This window comes from Haliaeetus albicilla, chromosome 29, assembly GCF_947461875.1.
Source record: "Haliaeetus albicilla chromosome 29, bHalAlb1.1, whole genome shotgun sequence".
Classification (NCBI taxonomy): Eukaryota; Metazoa; Chordata; class Aves; order Accipitriformes; family Accipitridae; genus Haliaeetus; species Haliaeetus albicilla.
The window spans coordinates 7,037,766-7,063,808 of NC_091511.1; the positions used below are offsets into that span (position 1 = coordinate 7,037,766).

Here is a 26,043-nt window from a genome sequence, read left to right on the forward strand (position 1 = left end):
TGCGCCCTGCTTTCCCCCGGCCCTGTCCCATTTAGCACTGCACAGCTAGAGCCTCTGGGCCAAGCAGTTTCTCTCGTGTGGCAGGAGGAAGAGGCTAGCCCGGCTGCTGCGGCAGAGCTGCTGTCTTTCCTTACTGGAGCACCTCTTCAGCCTGGAGGGCACTTCCAGCGGACGGACGTTCTCCCGCCTGGCAGCGCGCATGAAGGCCAACACGGACAGGGCAGCGGACTCCTATCGGGCGGCAGACTCCTGCCACAGATAGACTTACAACAGAAGGGTGGCAATGAAGTTACCTCCTTAAACAGCTCCGTTATTATGACCTTTGTAGTCGGGCCTTTCTTTCTTTCTGTCTTTCTTTCTTTCTGAGGCACGGAATGGGACACTGTCTGGTCATTTCTGTTGATGGCTACTGTGGCGGCTCCATCAGTGATGGCTACAGCTCTCTGGCAGGCCCTGGTGCAGGCTCCTGATGGAAGACGCTTCTGATTTGAGGTCACATTAAAACCAGAGGCCTCTAAAACCCTAGCCCTCTCTGTTGTTCTTGCTCCTCACCACCTACGTACGGTCAGCCGGCTATTGCTGCTCCCTGTCTTTCCCCCGCTAAAGGGGAGGGGTTCCCAGGGTTTGGGGGCTGTCACGTCCCAACTTCTCAGGACAATGACTCAGCCTTGCCGATTCCCAGGTCAGGATTAAGGTGAAACAACACCAGGGATCCTTTAACTCGCAAAACTCAACTTCTCTTCGCCCACAACAAGAATTGGCATGCTCACCGCAAGAATTCGTATGCTCACAACAAAAATTGGCATGAAACTGGGTTGGCAAACTGTCTAACATGTGATAACCATACATCACCAAAGATACACTACAGATACACTTGCTTATTTGGGAATCAGTTCGGGGAAGACAATGAGGAGAGCCCTCCCGTTGAGTCACGAGGTTCAGAGCAGACCCCCTTGCTTTCTAGGCTCCTTCTCAGAGAGGAGCCTAGGGGCGGCTGGGTCTACTCTTAGTCCCAGACTTGGTCAACTGTTTATGCCTAAAGTGATGAGATGGAGGCATCATGGAAAAGGAGAGGGGGCAGGAGGGAGGGGAGGGAGAGGGAGAGAGAAGATGATTTCACCAGTCCTGGGTCCAGCATTGGTTCAGTCAGCCGAGGGGTCCCGTTGCAGTGGGCTTGCACACCTGGGGCTTCAGTTTGTGTGTGCTTTTATCATCCTTGCCCCTCCTTTGGGTGGGCACTCAAACTCCTTACGCTAATTAGGTAGCCTTTGGGAAATAGGTCTGGGGGCTTGGGGGTTGTTTGGGGAGTAACTTCCCCTTGCCTGCAGATGTGATCTTTTGCCATGCGTGGTGAGCTGCCCTGCTCAGCACATCAAGAGCAGCATATCAGAACAGGGAGCTGTGCACCCTCTGGCATGCCCTGCCCTCCCCTCCCTCTCCTGTTGCTGATGGGGTGCTGATGGGCTGCTTTTCACCTGTGGTTCCTTGCTGGGCAGAGTTCCTTGTTATGTCCTTAAGCAGAACTTGCCCCACCACAATGTCTGAGGCATTAACTTTTTCAGTCCCTCACAGGGGGTCCCAGGTTTGGGGTCCCCAGGGTTTGAGGGTCCCAGATTTGGGGGCTTCCAGGGTTGAGGGATCCCCAGGGTTTGGGGGCTCTGGCATTTGGGGGCTCCAGGGGTCTGGGGGTCCCAGGTTTGGGGGTCTCAATCCTAGGGGAGGGCCTGGGGTTTGGGGGTCCCCGGTGTTTGGGGATGCTGGGTTGGGGGAGTTGCAGGGTTGGGGGGGGTCCCAGATTTTGGGGCTCCCATGTTTGGGCGTCCTGGATTTGGGGGTTCCTTGGTTGGGGGTCGCTGGGGTTTGGAAGTCCCGGGTTTGGGAGCTCCCAGGCTTGGGGGTCACCACCTTAAGGATCCACAGAAGCAGCGCCATTGAGGTGGTTTCTTCCTAATCCTGTAACAGAAGAAATACATTGTTCTTCTTTGGTGTGGCGTGCCAGCTTCGTGGAGTTACCCCCCAGCACCCATCTCTGCGCAGACATGAAAGAAACACATTTCTCGGCTCTGCGTGTAAGATTGGCTTATTGCGCACCGGGTACCGACCCCCGCTTGTGGGACAACGCATCTGCAAGTACAGTACTGACCCAGATATGAAACAGAGGGTGCCAGTTAATCCCAGGTGCCACATACACTGCACCTTCTTCCATCGCCTCCTCTCCACGAATCGTTTTCCAGTGCCTTCCACCTCATCCCAGCTCAGCTACCTGCACTCTGGCTCAGGGCTAGCGACCCTTGGGGCAGCAGCAGGAGCTGCTCTGACCCTGGTGCTGGGGTTGTCCCTGGGGCTGAGCACTCGGGCCCAGGGCTGGTGAGCTGGGCCATGGCAGGGCCCAGGGCTGATGAGGTCTCCCCCAGGCCCATCCACACTGCCAGACCACCTGCCCCTGCAACTGTAACCGCAACTGTAACTGGCCCTGGCCCCTGGCCCCGGCTGCCCCACCCCGTCTCTCCCCCATTTCTCCTCAGGCCACTGGGCCTCTGCCCCCTCCGGCCCCACCCCAGGCCGGCAGTGACTGACAGGCCACCACCGGCTCCGCTGATTGGCTCAGCCGTGGCCAATGGCACAGCTGTTGCCGGGCGGGCAGGGGCAGCCCGGGCCTCTCCTCACAGAGCTGCCCTGCACCAGCTGCCCCCGCCTCAGCGCAGCTGCGCCTCAGCGCAGCTGGGACGCTGGGCCTGCGGAGAGACGGCCTTCAGGAGGGGCCATTTCACCTGGAGCTGTTCTCTCAGCAGCGCAAGGTGTGTGCACAGGTCTGCCCTCCCTCAGAACCTCCCCGGTCTGCTCGTGGGGTCTGGGCCTGCTCAGGGAGGGAACGTGAGGGGACAGGAGGGCATCTGCTCTGGATTCACTGTGGACTGGCAAGTCTTTCCCAAAATGCGGGTCGGTCTGTGCTCCAGCCACAGCCCCGGGCAGGAGGAGCTGCATGACGGGAGCCGCTGGCCTCGGCCAGGCCTGCACCCGGCAGGAGACAGGGCTCTGGCCCCGGTCACACCGCCCATGTTGAGCCCAGCACCCAGGGCCTTCGTCAGGCCTCACCTTCCCCTGGGGCTGAGGAGGAGAGACGCCCTGTCCTGGCGTGGCCCAGGGCATCCTCCTGCGGCCAGAAGGAAGGACAGAGCCCTGTCACTCTCCCCACAGGGGCTGACCACCGTCCTTCCCTTCTGTGCCTGGGGCTCCCCAGTGCTGGCAAGGCCCTGCGGGGCCTCAGGGCCAAGCAAATGCTGGGGCACCGAGGGCTCCCGGGGCAGCTTTGGGCATCTCTGAAGCTGAGGCGTGGCTGCCCCTTTGCTTCTGCAGATGCGGTTATCTGCTACCCGCTTCATGATCAAAACCGTTCCTTCGTCGTGGCACGTGGACTGGACAGATGCCACGTCCCTGTTAGTCTGGGAGGGCTTCAGGGAAACAAGGAAGTTGCAGCATGCACCCAGGTAGGAGGACAGTGGAGAGGAGCCCTGACGAGGTTTTTCTGCTGTTTCAGATCTGAACTCGGACATTTGTGTGCATCCCAGCACCAAAGTCTGCTTTTTTTCCTCCAAGCTGCACGGCTTTTTGCCAGCAAAAGCGAGTCGGCCTGAGCTGGTCTGTGGGATAACTTGGCTCCTTCCATTTTGAGTTGCATGCCTACCCTTTTCCTTTTTTCCACCAATGTCTTCCTTTCAACCCCCTTCCCCCCAGGTTCCATCCTCTTTCAAAGGTGATTCTGATTTCAGTTTCTAGAGAGATCATGGAGCAGGTAGACACAGGATGTAAGTATGGACTGGTCTATACCTTCAGAGCTGTAGGCTGAGCTGTTTTACCTTTAAAGGCTAGATAGATATGGGCTATGGGTAGAGTTTCTGTTTGCTAATTATTACTCCTCTTGGGGCCCTGTGACAGCGACAGTAAGTTTGTCTGCCGGCAGGTCCGCGGCAGTTAAAACTGACACTGAAAGAGTTTCAGTGATGGATGCTGTTCTGTGTGTTTCAGTTTGGGTACCCATTTCATTGAGCTAGAATTATTCCTTTGCAGTTAGGTGGCGGGGATCTTCTTGCACTGGTCTTTTCTTTCTGGAGCGCATCCTGATATCCTTTGTCATCCGGAGCTTTCCCCTCTGCTGCCCAGAAGAGTGATGGTCGTGATGAGGACTAAATCCTGTGAGTAACGATTTCTTCAAGTCTGATTATGAAGGTGCCAAGCCTCGTTTTGAGGGTCCAAAGGCTTCCTTTCAGGCCCAAAGCCTCATTTTTAGCTTCCAACGCCTCTTTCTTAGGGACGGAATCCTCCTTCTCATGGACCATAGGCTCATTTTTAGGATTCGGTCTGCAATTTTGAGGGCCCAAAGCCTCATTTTGAGCCTCCAGAGACCCACTTTTAGGGTGCAAAGCCTTAGGTTTTGGTACCAAAGCATCATGTGAGGGCCCCAAACCTAATTTCAGGGTTCGGAGCCTCATTTTCATTTCTAAAGCACCATTTCTAGGGCCCAAAGCCCCATTCTTAAGGCCTTGACCCTCCTTCAGAGAGCCCAAACCCGCCCTTCACAGCTCTAAGCCTCAAGTGTAGTGCCCAAAGCCCTGTATTTGGCATCAAAGCTTCATTTCGGGGGGCCATAGAGGAACCAATAGGTTCAGCTTGTTGTCAGGGTCCAAAGCGTATTTGTAGCATCTCCCCCATTCTTTGCAGCGACAAAGCCTGCTTTTGAGGGCTGAAAGCCTCATTTGGAGGGTCCAAACCTGTCTTTCATTACCCATGGCCTTTTTTTAAGAAGCCACAGTTTCATTTTTAGGATCCTGTGGTGGTGTTTATGTCACTGCCGATAGGGCAGGCCCAGGAACCTGGCTTGTGCAGATGCTTGTGATGTCGCCTGTGGCCCAGTTCCTCTGCCGGAGAGGGCAGAGGCTGAGCGGCCTCAGGAGAAACAGGCGAGAGATGGGCAAGGGAGGGAGCAGGGCCAGGACCAGGACCAGGGGTGCTACGTGCACAGGAACAAGTATCTCGTTTTTATAGAGCAGCATCATTTTTAGGATCCAGCCAGTTGCTTTGAGGCTCCAAGCTGCATCCTGAGTTTCCAAGCCCTCATTTTTATGCTCCAAACCCCTCTTTTAGGGCCCAAAGCCTCAGGTTTGGAGTCCAAAACTTCAATTCTAGGGTCGGAAACCTCCTTTTTATGGTCCAAAGCCTCATTTCTAGGGTCCAAGCCTCATTCGTCAGTTCCAAGCCCCACTCTTCAGGTGCAAAGACTCTTTTTGAGGGCCCAGAGCATCATTCTGAAGGCCCAAAGTCTGATTTGGAAGGGCCAGAGCCTCCGTTGTAGAGGCCAAAGCCTTATTTACAGTGTGCAAAGGCTCCTCTTCAGGCCCCAACCCTCAGTTTTTAGCTTCCACAGTCTCCTTTTTAGGATCCAGTCTGCAATCTGGAGGGTTCAAATGCCCATTTGGAGGGCCCAAAGCCTCATTTTAGGGGCCAAGCTCCTCGTTCAGGGTATGAAGCCTCATTTGGAGCCTCCAAAGACCCATTCTTAGGGTGCAAGGCCTTAGTTAGGTAGCTGCAAATTCCGCGTCGGGTCGCTGCACAAGCCTCCCTTGGGCACTGTCCTCCAAGAAGTGGGGTGGCGCTGGCTGCCTCCGAGTCATTGGCTCAGCGTCAAGGAGGGAGACTGGGTCGCGGCGGCAGCTGCTCAGCAGGCGATGACATACAGAGGATGTCGCTGTCAGCTGATTGTGCTGCTTGAGGCCAGATGATGGGTAAGTGATGACCTAGGGAGGAGGTCACTGCCAGGTGATTGTGACCACCACCATGAGGGCAGAGGGCCAGTCCCGCACAGAGGCCCCGGGCTCACTGTGCAACTCGCACTGTGTGGCGAGGTCCTCGTCCTCCCAGCTGGGCACGGCCATCTTCTCCTGAGGTACCCCGTGTGCCACAGGGCGCTGATGATGGCTTCTGCCTGGGAGAGGAACCGTTACCACTCACAGCTGGAGAAAGCAGCAGCTTTTCTCCCCAGTCTCCTTGCTGAGGACTACCTCAAGATTATCAGCCCCGTTCAGGCTGTCCAAGGAGTGCTGCTCTTTGCGGATATTTCAGGTGGGGTGAGCAGGGAGGAGCAACCACGGACACGAGCCTTTTTGGGACACGCTAGGCCCTTTGGAGCCCTGCGCCGGCTCCTCAGACAGAGTGGCCATCTTGTCACTGCTGAGGTCTTCTGCTGGGATGCCCGAAGAGAGGGGGACGGGTTCTGTTGGGCGGTCAACCACTGCCACCGCCAGCACTGAGCCAGCGCGTGGGAAGGTGCGACCTACAGGTTCTCGGGCCGGGCAGCATGGAACTGGCTGCCGGGTCCTTTGTCCCACGTGGGCATGTCCTGACTTCTGGGTGTCCCTGTTACAGGTTTCACTGCTTTGACAGAGAAATTCATCCAGAGGGCCGGCCCAGAGAGAGGCACTGATGAGCTGGCGCAAACCCTCAATTCCTACCTGTGTGACATTTTGGAGGGTAAGGGCCGTGCTGCGGGACTGTCTGGCATCGGGCCGTGAGGCTGCTCATGGAGGGTGGAGGTAGACATGCTGGGCAGCCTGGTCCTGCCTCCTTGCAAGGGCTGGGGCTTTCTGTGGCCTGCAGGAACAGCAAGAGCAGCCAGGGTCTCCTGGTGAGTCAAGACGGGCGCAGGTCCTTTCTGCTCCCCCCTGTGGCTGAGGAGGCACCCGCTTTCTCAGCAGCTTCCTCTGTGCTTCGGGCATGAACACCCGGCTCAGTGATGCATTAGTGCCCAGAGCAGGCTGGGGGCATCCAGCAAGTGCCAGCGCACGAGTGACCTGAGGATGCTGGCGCTGATATATGTGTGTCTGTGTGTGTCTGTGATGCCCCCACGGGCCCCTTTTCACAGGGGACTTCTTGACCCTTCTAAGCTGACCGTGAGCACATTGTGGCCACCTCTTTGGCAGCCCCTGTAGAGCAAAGCAAGAGAGTCCTCAAAGGTGATGAAGGGTCTGGAGCATCTCTCCTATGAGGAAGGGCTGAGAGAGCTGGGACTGTTTAGCCTAGAGAAGAGAAGGCTTGGGGGGTGATCTTAGTAATGTGTCTAAAACCTGAAGGGAGGGTGCAACGAGGACAGAGCCAGGCTCTTTCCAGTGCTGCCCAGCGTCAGGAGCAGAGGCCACGCCCCAGGCACGTACTGAAACACAGGACGTTCCCTCTGTACGTCAAGAAAGGCTTTTTGACTGTGAGGGTGCCTGAGCGCTGGCACAGGTTGCCCAGGCAGCTTGTGGAGTCTCCCTCCCTAGAGCTATTAAAAAAGGATCTAGCCACCGTCCTGGGCAGCTGGCTCTGGGCAGCCCTGCTTGAGCAGCAGGGTTGGACCAGATGGACCCCAGAGGTCCCTTCCAGCCTCCACCTTTCTGAGATCTGGTGGCAGCTCGCAGGCCTGCCTCCGTGCCTGCTGTGCACGTACCAGGGCTGTGGCCCCTGTGAGCCCGGGAGGCAGGCCAGAGTGGCGCTTTCCTGGGCTGTGCCCCACGGTGCACCCTCACCTGGGTGCTCCTCTCGGGGTGGAGGGGCTTGCTCTGTGGCTTCTGGAAGAAGGTGTCCACATGACTCTTCCTTTCCTTCTCTCTGTCCGCAGAGGTGCTGACTTTTGGAGGAGACATCTTTAAGTTTGCTGGTATGTACTTAGGACGACGATGCCCACGTGTGCTGACCTGCGGCATTTAACTGTTGTGGCGGCCATTCGCTGCGCTCTCCTTCTCAAGAGGCTCTGTGCAGCGCCTTGAGCCAGCTTCCTGGCCACTCACGCACCCCCCGTGCAGTGCCCTTTCTCCAGGCTTCTCTTTCTCCCTGGGCCTGCCTGCCTCCGGTTTGGCTTTGGCAAGGGCTGCGGCCTCCCTCATTCTGCCCCTGCTGGTAGGACCCTGGCTGGGGGTGGGGGGGCAAGGAAGCACTGAGAGGAGGAGACCCCCTAGCAAGCACAGCCAAAGGTGTGTGTCGGGGTGGTGGTGAGGGGCAGGGAGGCCCTGGTGATGGCGGAGCTCGGGCTGCCAGGCTGCGAGGGGAGGAGGAGGCCCTGGTGTGCTGCAGCTGCAGAGGAGCGCTCGGGGCAGGGGGTGCCAGCGCTGCCGGCTGTCGGCCGCTGTGGCTGGCCCGGGAGAGGAGAGGTGTGCCGGTGCCCAGGGTTTGGCCCTCCAGGACGATGCCCTCCCACAGGCCCATCTTCCTCAGCACGTCGGCCGGTTTCTGCTGTCCCTGCCACTGAGCGCGGGTCGGGGAGAGTCAGGTCTCAGCAGAGCCTTTCCCTTTCCCTCACTTTCCCCAGGGGATGCTGTGCTGGTGCTGTGGAGAGCACCACCCCAGGAGCTGGCTAAGACCATCAGCCTGGTGCTGCAATGTAGCCGGCAGATCCAGAGGAAGCATAGGAATCGTGACACGCACGTGGGTCAGAAGATCCAGCTGAAGATGGGTACGGGCGCTGTGGCACGGGGTGCTTCTCGGTGGCAGGGAATGGGGGGATCCGTCCTGGGGCTAGTGCCAAAGGAAAGCATCTGCGAGCATTTAAGGGGCCAGCTGTAGTCTGGGCGGGGATGGGAGACCAGGCCTGCTGGGTTTGCGTGCATTTGCAGATGCAGAGGAAGCTTAAAGGCAAAGCGGGCGTCAGATCAAGTATGAGGGTCCTCGAATGTCTGATTTAGCACAAATGTCTGTGGGAGGTAGTTATCTTTCCATTTTTTCCGGTGGGGGCAGCTTTGCATCCTTTGCCCTGCTGGATTCTCCCCTGCCTCTCACAAAGAGCAAAGGGGAGCTGCTTTGCACATGGCTCGGGGAAGGGCTTGGGCAGGCTGTCGTGTGTGTTGTCAAGCAGACAGCTACAACCTGCCTGCACGCTAGTAGGGCAGGCAGTGATCAAGCCCGCCTGGTTTGCCGGGCTTCTGGGCAGGCTGCTGGGCTCCTGGGCAGGCAGCTGGCTAAGACACCCGGCACTCTCAACACACTGTCTATTTCTAGACACCCGTTTCAGGCACCTGTGTCAGTATGCCCCTGAGTAGGATGGAGGATGCCCTCCCCTTCCATAACGCCAGTCTCCCCACTGGGCTTCAGCTTAGGTTCTGAACAGCTGAGATGCTGGGAGCTGTAGAGCTCAAAATCTTCCCTGTGTCAGCGCTGCTTCTCCCTCTCTCTCTCACCAGGGATCTCTGCAGGGCCCATGGACCTCCTGGTAGTCGGAGACAGGAGGTGGCAGTACTTCTTGATCTGTGGCGAGGCCCTGGATGAAGTTTGTGAGGCCGAAGCGCTTGCGAATGCAGGTGAAGTAATCCTCTCAGCCACCTCCTGGGAGCTCTGTGAGCAGCACCGGCTCAGGACCAGGCGCCTTGCAGGCAAAAGAGCTGTGAAGGTAGGTGGGTGGCATGGCCTGTAGAGCCATTTTGAGGACCCAGACCTGGACATGAAGGAGGGAGGTGTCAGAAGGCTGAGGAGCTGGATGTGGAGAGAGTTGGAGCTGTGGAAGTGGGTGGGCAGCTGAAGCTCTTGTCCTTCCCTCTCAGGGGTAGCAGTGGGCTGGGCTTGCTTGGTTTGAGGGGTCGGGGGGCACTGGGAGGGTTTTGTCCCCACCAGCAATGTCCTCTGTGGGTCACGGCGCTGTTGTTGACAGCTGGGGGATGCTTGGGTGATGCCTGCCCAGCTCCGGTGCTTCTGAGGAAGCACTGCTGTCCCATCCAGCCAGGTGGGCTTGTTCTCCCCTTTCCTGGGCAGTGACGGTGGAGGGCAGGCTTTGTCCCCTGGGACTCCTGGGGAGGCCAGTGGCAGTGCCTTCACGCCGTGTGTCTCCAGGTTACGGGCATGGATCCGATGTCTTGGTCAGAATGCCAAGACGCTTTACGCAAGCTTGTACAACACCCAGGGAGCCACCGCTTGGAAGGGGAAGGTGAGTGCCAACTTCGCCTTGTTCACGGCTTGCCTGGAAAGGTGGGGCCTGGCTGCTTCAGGGGCCAGAGAGGAACCACCTCCGCCCTCTTCCTCCTTTCGGTTAGCACTCGTGCTTTTGGCCCTCGCGTGCATCAGCTGGGGCAGTGGCTGCTGCTGCCTTCTCCCTCCAGGGGACAGCACTGCCGTGAGCATCTGGAGGTGGCAACATGAGCAAATGCAGAAGACTCTTTCTCCCCCGTTTCCCGCGCCAGCCCCTGCTTTCCAACACCTCGTAGTCCTGTCCTCCCAGCGACCACCTGCTTTTTCTCTCCTCAGGTGCCATGAGACCTGCTCTTCTCCTGCCCGGTGGCGCTAATGTGTACGACGTGCTTAGCAAGTACATATCGGGAGCTGCTCTCGGGAAGGTACGTCCAGGCCACCACTGCTGGGGGCTGCATTTTTGGAGGGCAGAGGAAGTGGTGCATTGCAGAGATGGAGTTCTCACGAGAACAGACAAAGAGAAGAAAACGCACCCTGAGAAGACAACGCGGGGAAACTGAGCCGGGGGCACTGGTGCCGCACCATTGCGTGTGTTGACCTCAGAGAGATACGGGTGGTGGGAGGCAGACTTCTGTCTGTCTGTCTTTTCTGTGGGTATGGTTCTGGAGGTGCTGCGGTCGTGGCGGTGGGATAAAGGGGAGGCTGCACTGAAGTCCCCAGAGCATCCCTGCGGGTCGCCCCTCATGTCCATACCCGTCCCAGGATGGGGTGGTACCGGAGCACCTTTCTCTCCTTTGTCATTTGCGTTAACGATTCGGTATCTGCCTGCCACAGGCTGGGCAGCCTGCCCGCCATTTGCGCTGAGAGGAGGAATTAGCCCTTCCTCGGGGAGTACCTGCTATTGCCAGTATGCCTGCTCTCCCTCGGTATCTGGTATGGGGAGTAAGCCCCCGGGAGAGCAGGCTGGTGAAGCCATCGTGCTCTTGTCTTCCAGCTTGATGACAGAGTGCCGCTGGACCTCTTCTCTGAGCTACGGCCGGTCACCAGCGTCTTCGTCCAACTGCAGTTGACTGCAGGAATCAGCACAGTGGACATCCGCACCATCATCCACGATGCCAGCAGGATGATGCTAGAAATCCTCTGTCCTCACAAAGGCGAAATCAACAAAATCGTCCTGTTTGATAAAGTGAGTGTGTGGGAGCAATCGCTTCCCCCCGCCCTGAGGGGGTGGGCGGTGAGCAAGAGGGAGAGGCTCCCTCTTAGGCATTGTAGCAAGATGTGCTGCATCCGTCCTTGGCAGGGCTGCATGTTCCTCCTGGTGTTTGGCCTCGGTGGAGAAAAGCTGCGCTACGAGAGCATTCACGCCTTGCAGAGTGCTATTCAGATCTTCAATTCCTGCTCCACGATGCTCATGGAAATAGAGTGAGTGTGTGGTGGGGGTGCATGCTGCCTGGGATGGCACAGGGGGGCTTCCCAGAAAGAGACGTGTCTTCTAGCTTGCTCTGCCTTGTCCCTGGCAGGAAGGAGGCAGTGCCCTGAGAGGTGGCAGGCAAGCCCCGGACTTAGCCCTCGGCAGCCAGGCGGAGTCCCGCCAAGCACACCCTGCTAGCCACCGTGCTGGAGCGAGCCCTTGCAAGGGCAAGAGGCTCCTTGGTGCCAGAGGCAGGCCCTTCTGGGCGACTGGCCCATGAACAGGGATGGGGTCCAGCCACCTGATCTCAGGTTGCTGCCATCGCAGGCCGTGACATCGTGGGTGCCTTCTTCCCTCCCTCTTTGCTCATGAGAGGGCTGTGGCCTTCTGCAGGTCACAGCTCAGGGAATGTGGCCTCAGGGGAAGTGTCCAAAACATCCCACATGCGCTCTACCCCTGTCCTTTGTCCCTTGCAACGTGGGTATGTTGCGCCCCTGAGCTCTCCACGTCCCCAGGACCCGCGCTGTCAGGACAGGATGGCAGGTGGCCCAGGCTAGCGCCGAGGGGAGATGCGGGAAGGGATGAATCTGGGCGGGCAGGACTGCGCCTGGGGCGCTGCTGAAGCTGCACTGTTTCCCTGTGTGCCAGGGCAGTGTCTGTTGCAGTTACCAGTGGGACGGCGTTCTGCGGAGTCACCGGCCACCCTCTGAGGCATGAATACACAGGTAGGAGGCGTGTGTCTGAGGCGCGGGAGGCTGGTGTGGGCCTGCTTAAGCATAGCACTCTGGAAGAGGAAGGCGGGCTGGGAGAGGGCTTTCCCAGCAGCCGGTCAGGAGCGGCCCGGGCAGTGCGGGTCCTGGCCCGTGGCAGGAGAATGGGCTCTGTGGCCGTTTGTTCCCCTGGGTTCTGCTGATCCCGCTGTGGGGTTGGCCTGTGCTGGAGGCGAGGCAGCCGTTGGCCTGGAAGGGCGCCACGGGGCCGGTCGCAGGGGTACGTCAACGCACGCTCTCGCACGCTCACTCTCTCTCTCTCTCTCTGGCAGTCATTGGCCAGAAGGTGAATTTGGCAGCCCGGATGATGGTGCGCTACCCTGGGCTGGTGTCCTGTGATGCAGTGACCTATGCCTCCTCTCGGCTGCCCCCTTACTACTTCAAGGAGCTGCCGGAGAGAAAGATGAAAGGCCTCAGTCATCCTGGCACTGTCTATCAATATGTGGGGATCACCAAGAAGAGGTGAGTGACCTCCGAGAGGGCTGGACGAGGGGATTGTGGCATCAAGGGTGCAGCCTTGGCCAGCAAAGAGGAATTCGGCAGAGAGAGACCAAGCTGGTCTCCCTTGCCTGTGGCTGAGACGGTCAGAAGCCCTGGTGCGGGAGGCTTTTGCCTCTCTCCCCTGCTGTCTCCTGCTGCTAAGAGAGCGGGAGTGAAGCCACAGGGATGGGGAAGGTTTGTCTGTCTTGGCAGACACAACCTGGCCTTGCAGGCTCTGTCCAAATGGCTTTCAGCTGTGCTTGCTCCACCACATGCCCTGGTAATGCTGACCCAAGGAGGTTTTTGGGACAAGCCGCTTCTGAGCAGGAAGCTTTGGGCCAGCCTGGTTCCCATGGGGAAATGTGGACCGTGGGAACACACTTCCTCTCATGTCTTCCTGCTGAAACCTCAGCTTTTCCTCTGGGCCAGGATTTGACCTTCTCTTTGGATGACGGTTTGAATGTTAACATTGCCATCTCTTGGAAACTGCAGGAGGAGTTAGGCCAAAGGTGCTAGGTGCTTGGCATCCCAACCCGTTCAGTGACACAAGTCCTCCTTTCCGAGACACTTGTTTCTCTTGGCCAGCGTGTGCTAGCCAACAGGACACCCTGGCTCCTTTCACATGTCTCCAATGGCCTCTGGTGGTGGACTCTTGATACGTTCTCCTGTCCTGCCGTGGCCGTTGGGCTTCTTTATGCTTGAAGCTGTCCTAGCGTGCAGCTTGAACTTTGGGTGGGGGTGCATACAGGGGAAAACATGCTGCTCGAAAGACAAGCAGGTGCACGAGGAGCACATCCTGCCCCTCCATGCCAGGCTGCTTCTCTGTGTCCCCTGGCTTCTCACCAGCTAATTGACTTGTGTTTTCTTTTCCCCTGCTTCTAGCATATTTGGCATGGGTCTTGCCAAGAAGAGGTCAGAGTACGCCCCCTTACTGGGTAGGTGGAGAATGCCTTGCTCTTCTGAAGCCCACTTTCTTCCCCTTGGTAACTTTTAGTGCCACGCTGGGACGGGAGAAGCTTTTGCCAGGGATGATGTTGCTGCAGAGGCCCTGAGGAAGTGCGGCCTCTCTCGGCCCCTACTTGGTTGATCTCTGTGGGGTGGAAAGCAGGGTGAGGCGCCTGGTGCTGCCTTGCCGTGCTCCAGACCTGGTACGAAGGTACCTTTGAGCTACGGAGCTGCTGACGCCTGGGGGCTAAACTGATCCCGGTCTTTGGGATCAGGAAAGCGATTGCCTTCTGCCAGTCTGACGGAGAGTTCCGGTGGTGGGTTCTCCCCCTTGTACTCCTCACAGATCCTTTCTTGGCAGCATCTGGGCGTAGACAGGGCAACGTCAGGACCCAGGGGGTGCCTTTAATCCCTCGGTGTCTTGCTGGAGGTTTTGGGCCCTGTTTCAGGTTAACCCCGGGAGGCAGCTCAGCCCCACAGAGCCACTCGCTCCCCCCAGCGGGATGGGGAAGAGAATCGGAAGGGTAAAAGTGAGAACAGTGCTGGGCTGAGATACGCACAGCTTAATAGGTAGAGCAAAAGCTGCGCAAGCATGCAAGGCCAAATCAGGCATTCGTTCCCTGCTTCCCATGGGCAGGCAGGTGTCTAGCCGTTTCCAGGAAAGCGGGGCTGCATCATGCGTAACGGTGACTTGGGAAGACAAACGCCGTAACTCCAAACGTCCCCCCTTCATCCCTCTTTCCCCCAGCTCTTCCTGCCAAGCACCGCATCGTATGGTAGGGAATAGGCCTTTGGGCAGTTGGGGTCAGCTGTTGTGGCTGTGCCCCCTCCCAGCTTCTTGTGTGCCCCCAGCCTGCTCGCTGGCGGGGCGGCGTCAGAAATGGTAAAGGCCTTGACGCTGTGCAAGCACTCTTCAGCAGTAACCAAAACATCGTTGTGTTATCAACACCCATGTCTGGTCACAAATCCAAACCATAGCACCATAGGAGCTATCACTGAAGAAAATTCACTCTAGCCCAGCCAAAAGACACTGAAGATGCTGCCTCAGCTCCCAGGAAGTGCCCTGTGGCTCATGCTACAGCGAGGAGATGCTGCAGCGACTCGCATCATCTCTTCCAGTCTTGTGCTGGATCACTGCGGGGAGTTGCATGGGGCCGGCTGAACCTCTGTGTCTGTGGGAGGGCAGAGGGTGGCGGGACGGGGAAGAAGGCATGGAAGCTGCACTGTGGGGCAGGCGGGCCCGCTGCCGCTCTGAGGAAGGCAGAGGTAAAAAAGCTGGGATGAGTGGGCAGGAAGGAGGCCTGGCTGTAGGCAGGCTGGTGGAAGTGGTGGCGGGACAGGCAACTGCGGTGGAGGGTGCCAGCCAAAGTGGCATCTCTCTGCTTGTCAGCACACCCAGCAGCTGGTTTTCTCGTTTGTCTTCACAGGTCGGGAGAAGGAGATTGACCTCTTTGGCAGCTGCTTGAAAGCCTATGAGGACTTAGGACAAAGGCACATCCTGGCATTTGAGGGCACGATGGGCTCCGGAAAGAGCCACTTACTTACTGAACTGGCCTATTTAGGCCAGGCTGCTGGCCACAGGTACAGGTTTTTGACCTCTAGCTTTGGGATGCTGCCCCTGCCCATCACCTGGCAGCCGTAGAACATTCCGTCCCCTCTGCCAGTGCGCCTGGCCCTTGGACTGCAGCCTCCCGAGAAGGCCTCCTGGAGACGCTCCCTAGGAGCACTTGCATGCTCTGCTCCCGCCTCTACATCTCTGGGGAGTTGGAGGTGGCTTCTTGAGCCATGGCCTTTCCTCCTTCACCTCTGGGCCAGGCACAGATAGAAGGAAAGAGCCCAAGCCCGATGCTTTTCATCTGACTCCAGACGCAACAGACAGCAGGGTGGCCTGTCTCGGAAGCCCTGCTTGCCCTCTGCTCCTTCCCAGAAGGAGCACTGGGGCAGAAAAGCCTTCCTGTGGTCTGGGAGTCAGGCTGCTAAGGTCTGGAGCCCAAAGGCAAACCCACCACTTGCTCCATCCTTGCCCCTTAGCCCCGTGAGTCCCTCTGCAGGGGGGACGTAGCGAGACCTGGACCGGCGCTGTGGAGACACAAGAGTCTGGAGCCGGCTCTCCCAGTGGCTTGGCAGCAACTGCCCCTCTGTGCCCTTTCTTGTATGAGGAGTGAAAAGCTTGGCCTCCTCTGGGAAGCACTTTGAGACGAGTGGGTGAAGAGCCCCCCCCAAGGGCATCTGCACCCCTTTTGTGCTAGAAGGCTTGGGCTGTTGGGGATCTCAGTCCCCTTTGCTTTTGCACGGCAGGGTAGTTGCCATGGAACTGCTAGAGGTCAACGTGAGGCAGTCCTTCTCTGCCATCCGTATGCTGATGGCCAGGGCCCTGGGCCTCCAGGACAGTGAACCGTGCGGTGCCAGGCAGTGCACGCTGCAGACAAAGCTCCAAGGGACAATTGAAGAGAGCAGCTTTTGTCTCCTCAATGACATTTTCCTTGTCGAGGTGAGAGCAAGAGGCCTCTCTGGCCCTGGAGAAGGCCTTCTCATGAGCTTTTCTGGGTCTGATGTTGTGCGGGCGCGCTGCTGGGAGTGCCTTAGCTCGGGGGTGGGAATCGTGGGGGTGGTAGCACAGGTTTCCCATTCCTGGGCCCTGGGGGGCTCCCTTTCTGGGGCGAGTTCATGTCCTGCGCTGCATCTGGCGGTGCCTGGTGTCTTGTTCAGCACCTTGGAAGCGGCATTGGAGAGAGGCTGGTGCTGGGCGCGTGGTCTGCTCCAGCCAGCCCAAGCCTCCTACAGGCAGAGAACCAGCTCTTCAGCCCACGCCCAAGCCCCAGCTCTGCCAGTGATCCTCAGCAGAGGGCCTCTGCTTTGGGCTCCAGGTGCAGCCCCCACTGTGGCTCCTTGCACCTGTGCTGGGGAGAGGTAAGGTGCTGAGGCCAGCAGAGGCAGTTTGCTCTGCGGTCTTGCTTGGCGGGTTCATGTGCCTAGCCCCGGAGCGATGCTTCTGCCTGACTCTGCTTTTCTGGCCAGTTTCCCGTTTCGGACAAGGTTCGCGACATGCGTGGAATTGAAAGAAAAAAGGAGTTGCACTCGACTTGGGCAAAAGTGCTGGAGAAGGTGAGCCTTTCTCCTCCCTTCCTTCCTTCCTTCCTTCCTTCCTTCCTGCCTTCCTTCCTTCCCTCCTGGGTCAGAGAAGGAAAACAAGCCTGCTGGCTGCGGGCTCTGCACCACAGCAGTGTGAGCCGATGGGAGGACCACACGCCCGGGCCATCGCCCTTCAGGGCCTGAGAAAGCCCCCACCTCCCCCCTCCTCCCTGCAGCCCCACAAACACACCCCATAACTTTCCTCCCGTCAAGTGTAGCCTGGACAAGGAGCAATGGCTTCTGCATTCCCTTGCCCAAGCTGCCTCCTTCTGCAGGTCAGGTGGTGTTAGGTGTGACCTTAAAATCTCAAAGAAATTAAGAGTCAGTAAGCTTCTGAGCAGGGAAGCGGCTGGGGAGAGACTTCAGAGCATCCTCTCAAGAGACAGAGGCTCAGTCTCCTCCCCTGCAAGACACTTGGGATTCCACTGGATTGCCCTCAGAACATCCTGCTTTTTTTCAGACCATTGGAGGAGAATTTGGCATTTTCGTCATCGACAATGCCCATTTCATCGACCCTGCCTCCTGGAGTATCATGTCACCCGTGCTCCGAAATGTCTCCTACTTCATGGTCATGAGCTTGGCGCCGGGCTACGCAAGAACAGAGGGCTTTTGCAAAGCTGCAGCAGACAACACAATGTCCCAGAAAATCACCTATCTTCATCTGGATGAGCTGAAGCCTTCAGCTGTGGTGCAGGAGGTCTGCCAGAACCTTAAAGTGGACAGCATCTCCAGGGATCTAGCGAGGTAAGTTCGAGGCAGGGGAGCTCTTCCTGAGGGCTTGAACCTATGCAGACCACGGACGGGAATCAGCCCCCCCGGAAAGGGAGCGCAGGGCCACTAGAAGCATCACCGACTCTAGCGAGTACTCTAGGAGGTGGGTTGCTTGTTATGCCTTGTCCTGGCAGGCGTGAGCTGAGAGTGGGCCACTGCCGAGACACAGAGCGTGGGAAGTGTCAGCCCTTCGCGGCTGCACAGAGAGGAAGGGAGGAAGAGTCCCGAGCCCAAGTGTGGCTGGGCTGTGAAAAGGCCTTGGTCTAGGTGGCCAGGCTGTGGGGGAGATTCCCTGGGACAGAGGCCTGCCCTGCTGCCAGAGAGGATCTAGGCTCCTGAGGAGAGGAAAGGCAGGGCTCGCTGCTCTGTGCTTTGGCCGTTGGCCGCAATTCTTTTCCCATGGACTTCAGCGAAGGCCGGAGGTTCGGGGGGGCCCAAAAGCCCAAGCCAGCAGAGGACTGTCCCATTCAAAGGCGAGGTGCAGCTGTGACAAAGATGCTGGCTACCCTGTATTGCCCAAGTGACTCGCCGCCCACCTGAACCGTGTTTCACTTTACTCCTCTTGTGGTGGTCACTGCCGCGTCTGCTCCTGTCCAGGTTCCTGATCCAAAGAAGCTCGGGGATCCCGTATTACTGCAAGGAGCTGCTGGGCTGCCTTCTTTGCAACAACACGCTCTTGTTCCGCACCCGGAGGCGGGGTGAAAAAGCAGAGGACAACTGGGAGAGCCTGATCAGTAAGCACCTTTGCTGCTGACTAGCGAGTTGCTGTGTTGCTGTGGCGCGTTCTCCGCAGCACAGTCTTGCCCCATCATTCCCCCGTTGACCTGGGCAGAGTCAGATCTTGCAGCAGTGCAGAACGTGGTCTGGCGGAGGCGTGGGCTCCTGCGTGCCTTGCTGTTGGGACAGCCAAAGCAGGGGCTAGCGAGTTGTGGTGGCTTGGAGGGGCCTAAATTCTTGGGGCGGGGGTTGGGGGGCTAAAACACAGGGGAAATGGTTCCAGAGCACACCTGTTTCTGGTGTTTCTTAGGCATTCTAATGGGCACGTAGTTTACCCTGGCCCAACGCCAGCTCACTTGAGAACAAACCCCAGCTTGAGGCGAGGGACGGGCCTGGGAAACTTTGAATTCAAAACCATAAATCCCCAGAAGGGTGCTGGTAACGGAAGAAAACGGTGGCAATGCCACCGAGAGCGCCATGCCAGCCAGAGTGCTGTGGCCTTGGGAACAGCCAGGGCTGATGCTGCATTTTGCATGATCACTGGCAATTTCCCTGGCTGTGGAGGTAGCCCTGTCGAAGGCAGCAATGCTGCTGCTTTCTGTCGCGGGGCGTTCAGTTGCCCCCCAGGCACTCCAGAAGCTTTGACTGAGGGGCTGTTTGGGAAAGCTGGTCTGAAGGCAGAACACCTGTCTGTTCTGGGAGGGCTACGCAAAGAAATGCTTGCAGTGGTAACTGTTTTGCTGTGCTTAATGACCACGTTCAGCACGTGCAGGTCTGTGCGCTTGCACTGGACCATGTGAAGTGGGACTTGTCCCATCTCAGGGGAATTTTGAAACGTTTGCAAGCCGCAAGTTACTTTGCAAATTGCCTTATTCGTGTTCTCCTGCTCCACCCAGCTTCTGCAGTTGAGGCTTCACCCCTCACAGCAACCTCGAGCTCCAGCGCGGGGAATGATGGCACGGTCTGCATCATCAGACCAGACGTGAACCCGGAGAACACGGTGCTGCCCGCCACCTTGAAAGGTGAGGGACCGAGAGCCGCTCTGCCGGCTCACGGCTGTGCTGGGGCCCCTTCGCGGGGCATTGGCTAGAGGGAGGCTGGGCATTTGTGTGCTGCAGAGTCACCCTCTCAGCTTGGGGGCTCTGCTGGGAAGGTGGCTCCAGTGCAACCAGAAACAGGCCTGGGGTTGCGGGCAGCCATTTTCCCCTCCTGGGTGTGAACCAGCTGTGAGCCTGCTGGCTGCTTTCCAGCAGCAGGTAGGAGAGAAAAGGCTATTGGTGCAACACTAGAACGGCTCCCTTTTCTCACAGAAACAAATCCTTTGCTGGGAAAAGTCTTTGACTTGCCGCTGACTCAGCTGTGATCGCGACTTTGCCCTCGCTATTCTCTTTTTAAGCTCCCCAGCTAACGGCGCTCTCAAGGCACTTAATCCAAACCAAATCCATTGGTTTTTTCTGTGGATTGGCACGGAAATCCCCCCATACCAGGGGAGCTGGATGGGGGAGCTGTCAACGACTGTCCCTCCTCTCTAGCCATAGCCATTTGTATGAACCTTGAAGAAACGTCATGCTAAAGCATTCCTGCTATTACGTTGTTCTGTCCCATCCCCGCCCCCCCCCCCCCCCCCCCAAAGAAAAAACCAAAAGAAAACCAAACAAAAGGCATAGTATTGTCTGGCCAAGTCAAGAGAGCCATTGTGGGGAGCTCTGAGTCCACCTCTGCGGTGGGGAAGGTTCTCTGTTTTCTGTGTGCGCTGTTGGGCAAAACCCTACTCCAGATCTGGTAGGGCGCATCATGGACGCATGTACCTGCTGGATCCTGCCCTCCTCACCCCAGGTGGGCGAGTGTTTGTTTGAGCGTCTCGCTCTTCCCCAGGCCTTGTGGCCTGCGATTCCAAGAGGTGCGGAGCCATTTTGAAGACGCCTGCCCTGGGTTGCAATTGCCCAGCAGGTGCAGTGCCGAGGGGAAGAGGCCAAAGTCTACCCCATTTCATGTGTTGAGACTTTCCAGCCTCTCCAGCCTCAGCATGGGGAACAGGCAAGAGAGAAAGAGGTGTTGCTTCTTTTTGACAGAGATTGCGCTGGCCCAGCTGGACGGGATAAAGCCACTGAAGCAGACGATTTTGAAGTTTGCAGCTGTCATCGGGCCAGTGTTTACCACCCAGCTGCTGTCACACATCCTTCCTGATGGCATCAGGCACAAGATGAATTGCTTGTTGGACATGCTGGTGAGCGACAACATCCTTAAGTGGCTGAAAACCACAGAGGTGGCAGAAGATGTCCGAGATCCTACCAAGGGGCCAGGCAGCTCTCGGCAGGCAGAGAGTGGTAAGTGGCAGCAGTGAAGAGGCCAAGGGAGCTCCCAGCTGTGTCCTGGTGGGGCTCGCCAGGGCATGGTGCACTTCCCCCCTCTGCCCCAGTAATGGCTGGGTGGAGCTCAGGCAGGCATGGCGGTTCGGGATGGCTTGTTCAAAGATCTTACAAGTCAATCTCAAAGAACGCTAGCTTTGCGCTGGAGGGAAGCTCCCACCAGCTGTCCCAAGTGCCTCTGCTCCTCTGCCTTCAAGTGCTGCTTGTAGTGCAGGCACGGGAGGGCATGTGCAATCACCGATATCCTCTCCCAGCTGCCTGCGGCATCCGGATCAAAGATGCCCTCCAAAGTGCCCCAGGGCCTTTGAGAGGCTTTTATTCAGCTTTGATTCCCCTGTGGTGCAGCAGGGGAAGCTCAGGAGGCTGGGGACTGCCTTGCCAGGAGCGGAGAGAAAGCAGTGGCCGGGGCTTGCTTCGGCTGGCGGCAACGTCCCCACCTCCTGTCTGGAGCACAGCTGAGCACTGTGTCCCCAAGGCTGTGCTAGCATCAGCAAGGCAAGGCGGGCCCTTTTGCCTCGTCCTGCAAGGCTCGGTGTGCAGCAGCGCTGGTTTGCGGCTAAGGATGCTCACCAAGGCATGACTTTCATGCCCCGGCTGGGATGGCCCTGAGCCCTGGCCCCAGCTCAGGCTGATGCAAAGGCCCTTTGCCCTGCAGGTGTGGAGAGACCCTCTCCGAGCAAGAAGACCACGGAGCGGCAGTCTGGCGTGCTGGTCTTCTGTGTCCCACTGCTGCGGGAGGCTGCCTACGAGCTGTGGCCCGAGAGACAGCGGGTCGCCTTGCACCGCAAGTGCGCCGCCTTCCTGGAGCGGCACGCGCACAAATGCAAGAGCTGCAGCCAAGGGGACTTTGTTGCCTTCCACCGCTTCACTGTCACCAGCACCCAGGAGGGAGGGAGCAGTCAGGGCCCTGCTGAGCAGGGCGACCCTCACAGCTGGGAGGCCTTGGTGCTCGCAGGAGAACAGCTGAAGAGGGATAGGACTCACACCCCTGAGGGTATGCTGTGCACCATGCTTCACAGCCTGGGCCCTCCAGGCCCCCAGGGGGGCTGTGCTGGGGATGGGGTGGGAGGACATCTGCTAGGGACGAGCCCAGGAGGTGAGGATGGCCACTGCAGACTTTCCGCAGCGTGTCGCGACCCTTGCAGGGATCCTTGCGATCCCCAGCCCGCTGGGAGAGGGAGAGTAGTTCTTCCCCTGTGGTATGTGAGGAGGTATCTAACCCCCTGTTTTCTTTCCTGATGCTGCAGGTGCTCTGCAGCAGCAGCAGGCTTTCCTGGAGGAGGATTTTGGGTGAGCAGACACGGTTTTGATGATTTTGGAAGGCAGTGAGCTCAGGGTGTCCAGAGGAGACAAAGGAAGCGCCGCCATTTGGCTGCCGGTTGTGACTGCAGCTTAGGGAAGAGGCTTTCTGTGGGGTGGGAGGTGGGAGGAGATGGCCATGGAGATGAGGGAGTGCTTGAGGAAGCCTGTGGGCTCAGAGCGATCCTCACACTACACTGGAGCAGCCCCTGCTTTCCAGTTCCTACAGAGTAGCACTGCAAAATCTGCAGGGGAAAACCTGCCCCGGGGACTCGGGTGGTTTGCCTGTGGGAAGAGGTGACAGAAAGCCCAGCTTGTCTCTTTCTCCCTACCTACAAAGCACCTGTACGTGTCGTACGTGCCCATGGCCTCGTGCTCTGCTTTGAACAAAGGGCTTTTGATGCCGTCTCTGTGGGGAGAAAGAGCAGTACAGGTGATGCCTGTGTATTCTTTGCTCTCTTCTTCTCCTGGGAACCGTCCTCTGACTAGTGTGGCAGGACGGTTTCTGGCAAAGAGTGAACAGACAGCTGAGCTGCCCAGCAAGACCGACAGGAAGCACAGCGGTACCTGCTCATGTGAATGCAAAGCCATCGTGGAATCGGTGCTTGTGCCTTTGGCTCGCCACTACATGGCGATGGGCGATGCCGCCAGAGCCTTCTACTACCTTCTGGAGTCTGCGGCTGCCTACCTGCATGTCTCCAACAGCTACATGGTGAGTTGCCCTGCTTGCCAGCACCCACTGTGCACAGAGTCCTGCCTGCCTGCCTGGCCGTTGCACTAGGGCATGCCTTTGCGGCACCTTGGAAGGGAAATGCTGGGGTCAGACCCTGACTTTTTCCTCTGGTGTGCCTCTTCTGCGGCAAGAGACACGAGGCACTGTGCCCTTAGCACGAGGGGCATTAGCAGGGAGGCAGTCTGAAGGATCACTGGTGCCTGTCTGTGCTCTGAGACAGTGTGACTGTGTTTGGGCGGGCGTCACCAGGGGGAGAAACAGGCCCTCTTAAGACAGATGCCAGAGGCAATGATGAGGGAGGACAAGGCTGGCCGTGGGCTCTGCACCCACGCTCACCTGCTCTCTGTGTGCTTGCGCAAAGGCCCTCATGAAGCTGAACGAAGCGGAGGTCCTGAGGAACTCACTAGAGAAGAAAGCAAATGTGATAGCCTGCTTTGAAGAGGCCACCTTCTTCAGCCTCAAAGGGGAGGTAAGAGACGGGCAGGTCTGGAGGGATCTCCCGGGGGACGGAGCTGGATGCCTTCCGCGGTTGCAGGGGATATCCCTGGCATCTCCAGCCACTTGGGGATTCCTGCAGTCTCCTGGGCAACTAGTCCATAGCAGGATGTTTCCCTTTTCCTCTGCAGGTCTGCTGGCGTATGGGGCACATGAAGCTGGCAAAGAAAATGCTCAGGGAGGCTTTGAGCCTGCTCGGAAGACAATTCCCCCGGACCTCCATTGGAGCCTTTGTCAAGTCTCAGGTGGAAAAGTTGCCGTGTGCCTCTTATGTTGCCAGAAGAGTATCCTCCCTTCCGCAGGAGGCCCGGTAAGAAGCAGAACTGAGAAGCCAGGGGAGGAAGAGCCATTTCCCACCTGGTCCCAGGCACCCCGGCCCAACCTGCCTAGGCTTGAGGCCGCCCTGAACCTGACACATAGGCCTTAGCAGGACCGAGGCAGTAAGGAGCCACGTGCGGGTAGACCAGGGGACGGCAGAGCCCCACGCTCCCTCCCTCCTTGCGCCCTGCTTTCCCCCGGCCCTGTCCCATTTAGCACTGCACAGCTAGAGCCTCTGGGCCAAGCAGTTTCTCTCGTGTGGCAGGAGGAAGAGGCTAGCCCGGCTGCTGCGGCAGAGCTGCTGTCTTTCCTTACTGGAGCACCTCTTCAGCCTGGAGGGCACTTCCAGCGGACGGACGTTCTCCCGCCTGGCAGCGCGCATGAAGGCCAACACGGACAGGGCAGCGGACTCCTATCGGGCGGCAGACTCCTGCCACAGATAGACTTACAACAGAAGGGTGGCAATGAAGTTACCTCCTTAAACAGCTCCGTTATTATGACCTTTGTAGTCGGGCCTTTCTTTCTTTCTGTCTTTCTTTCTTTCTGAGGCACGGAATGGGACACTGTCTTGTCATTTCTGTTGATGGCTACTGTGGCGGCTCCATCAGTGATGGCTACAGCTCTCTCGCAGGCCCTGGTGCAGGCTCCTGATGGAAGACGCTTCTGATTTGAGGTCACATTAAAACCAGAGGCCTCTAAAACCCTAGCCCTCTCTGTTGTTCTTGCTCCTCACCACCTACGTACGGTCAGCCGGCTACTGCTGCTCCCTGTCTTTCCCCCGCTAAAGGGGAGGGGTTCCCAGGGTTTGGGGGCTGTCACGTCCCAACTTCTCAGGACAATGACTCAGCCTTGCCGATTCCCAGGTCAGGATTAAGGTGAAACAACACCAGGGATCCTTTAACTCGCAAAACTCAACTTCTCTTCGCCCACAACAAGAATTGGCATGCTCACCGCAAGAATTCGTATGCTCACAACAAAAATTGGCATGAAACTGGGTTGGCAAACTGTCTAACATGTGATAACCATACATCACCAAAGATACACTACAGATACACTTGCTTATTTGGGAATCAGTTCGGGGAAGACAATGAGGAGAGCCCTCCCGTTGAGTCACGAGGTTCAGAGCAGACCCCCTTGCTTTCTAGGCTCCTTCTCAGAGAGGAGCCTAGGGGCGGCTGGGTCTACTCTTAGTCCCAGACTTGGTCAACTGTTTATGCCTAAAGTGATGAGATGGAGGCATCATGGAAAAGGAGAGGGGGCAGGAGGGAGGGGAGGGAGAGGGAGAGAGAAGATGATTTCACCAGTCCTGGGTCCAGCATTGGTTCAGTCAGCCGAGGGGTCCCGTTGCAGTGGGCTTGCACACCTGGGGCTTCAGTTTGTGTGTGCTTTTATCATCCTTGCCCCTCCTTTGGGTGGGCACTCAAACTCCTTACGCTAATTAGGTAGCCTTTGGGAAATAGGTCTGGGGGCTTGGGGGTTGTTTGGGGAGTAACTTCCCCTTGCCTGCAGATGTGATCTTTTGCCATGCGTGGTGAGCTGCCCTGCTCAGCACATCAAGAGCAGCATATCAGAACAGGGAGCTGTGCACCCTCTGGCATGCCCTGCCCTCCCCTCCCTCTCCTGTTGCTGATGGGGTGCTGATGGGCTGCTTTTCACCTGTGGTTCCTTGCTGGGCAGAGTTCCTTGTTATGTCCTTAAGCAGAACTTGCCCCACCACAATGTCTGAGGCATTAACTTTTTCAGTCCCTCACAGGGGGTCCCAGGTTTGGGGTCCCCAGGGTTTGAGGGTCCCAGATTTGGGGGCTTCCAGGGTTGAGGGATCCCCAGGGTTTGGGGGCTCTGGCATTTGGGGGCTCCAGGGGTCTGGGGGTCCCAGGTTTGGGGGTCTCAATCCTAGGGGAGGGCCTGGGGTTTGGGGGTCCCCGGTGTTTGGGGATGCTGGGTTGGGGGAGTTGCAGGGTTGGGGGGGGTCCCAGATTTTGGGGCTCCCATGTTTGGGCGTCCTGGATTTGGGGGTTCCTTGGTTGGGGGTCGCTGGGGTTTGGAAGTCCCGGGTTTGGGAGCTCCCAGGCTTGGGGGTCACCACCTTAAGGATCCACAGAAGCAGCGCCATTGAGGTGGTTTCTTCCTAATCCTGTAACAGAAGAAATACATTGTTCTTCTTTGGTGTGGCGTGCCAGCTTCGTGGAGTTACCCCCCAGCACCCATCTCTGCGCAGACATGAAAGAAACACATTTCTCGGCTCTGCGTGTAAGATTGGCTTATTGCGCACCGGGTACCGACCCCCGCTTGTGGGACAACGCATCTGCAAGTACAGTACTGACCCAGATATGAAACAGAGGGTGCCAGTTAATCCCAGGTGCCACATACACTGCACCTTCTTCCATCGCCTCCTCTCCACGAATCGTTTTCCAGTGCCTTCCACCTCATCCCAGCTCAGCTACCTGCACTCTGGCTCAGGGCTAGCGACCCTTGGGGCAGCAGCAGGAGCTGCTCTGACCCTGGTGCTGGGGTTGTCCCTGGGGCTGAGCACTCGGGCCCAGGGCTGGTGAGCTGGGCCATGGCAGGGCCCAGGGCTGATGAGGTCTCCCCCAGGCCCATCCACACTGCCAGACCACCTGCCCCTGCAACTGTAACCGCAACTGTAACTGGCCCTGGCCCCTGGCCCCGGCTGCCCCA

The 26,043-nt window shown here is 57.9% G+C and overlaps 1 protein-coding gene and 1 long non-coding RNA gene across 2 annotated transcripts; both read left to right on the plus strand.

Moving 5' to 3' along the window:
• Positions 1 to 2,682: 2,682 nt before the first annotated feature.
• Positions 2,683 to 6,796, plus strand: LOC138682659 (uncharacterized). Its single transcript, XR_011322681.1, has 4 exons — positions 2,683 to 2,798; positions 3,358 to 3,488; positions 4,069 to 4,193; positions 6,421 to 6,796. It is a non-coding gene; the product is annotated as an uncharacterized lncRNA (long non-coding RNA).
• Positions 6,797 to 9,858: 3,062 nt separating this feature from the next.
• Positions 9,859 to 23,110, plus strand: LOC138682646 (adenylate cyclase type 10-like; the record flags this gene model as incomplete). Its single annotated transcript, XM_069773909.1, has 18 exons — positions 9,859 to 9,943; positions 10,261 to 10,349; positions 10,919 to 11,110; positions 11,225 to 11,346; positions 11,984 to 12,060; positions 12,378 to 12,567; positions 13,468 to 13,520; positions 14,958 to 15,111; positions 15,829 to 16,021; positions 16,549 to 16,635; positions 17,123 to 17,406; positions 18,031 to 18,167; positions 19,056 to 19,172; positions 20,223 to 20,477; positions 21,175 to 21,513; positions 21,767 to 21,809; positions 22,308 to 22,530; positions 22,913 to 23,110. Coding segments are annotated over exons 1-18 (2,838 nt in total), but the record flags the coding sequence as incomplete, so codon positions are not given.
• Positions 23,111 to 26,043: the final 2,933 nt, after the last annotated feature.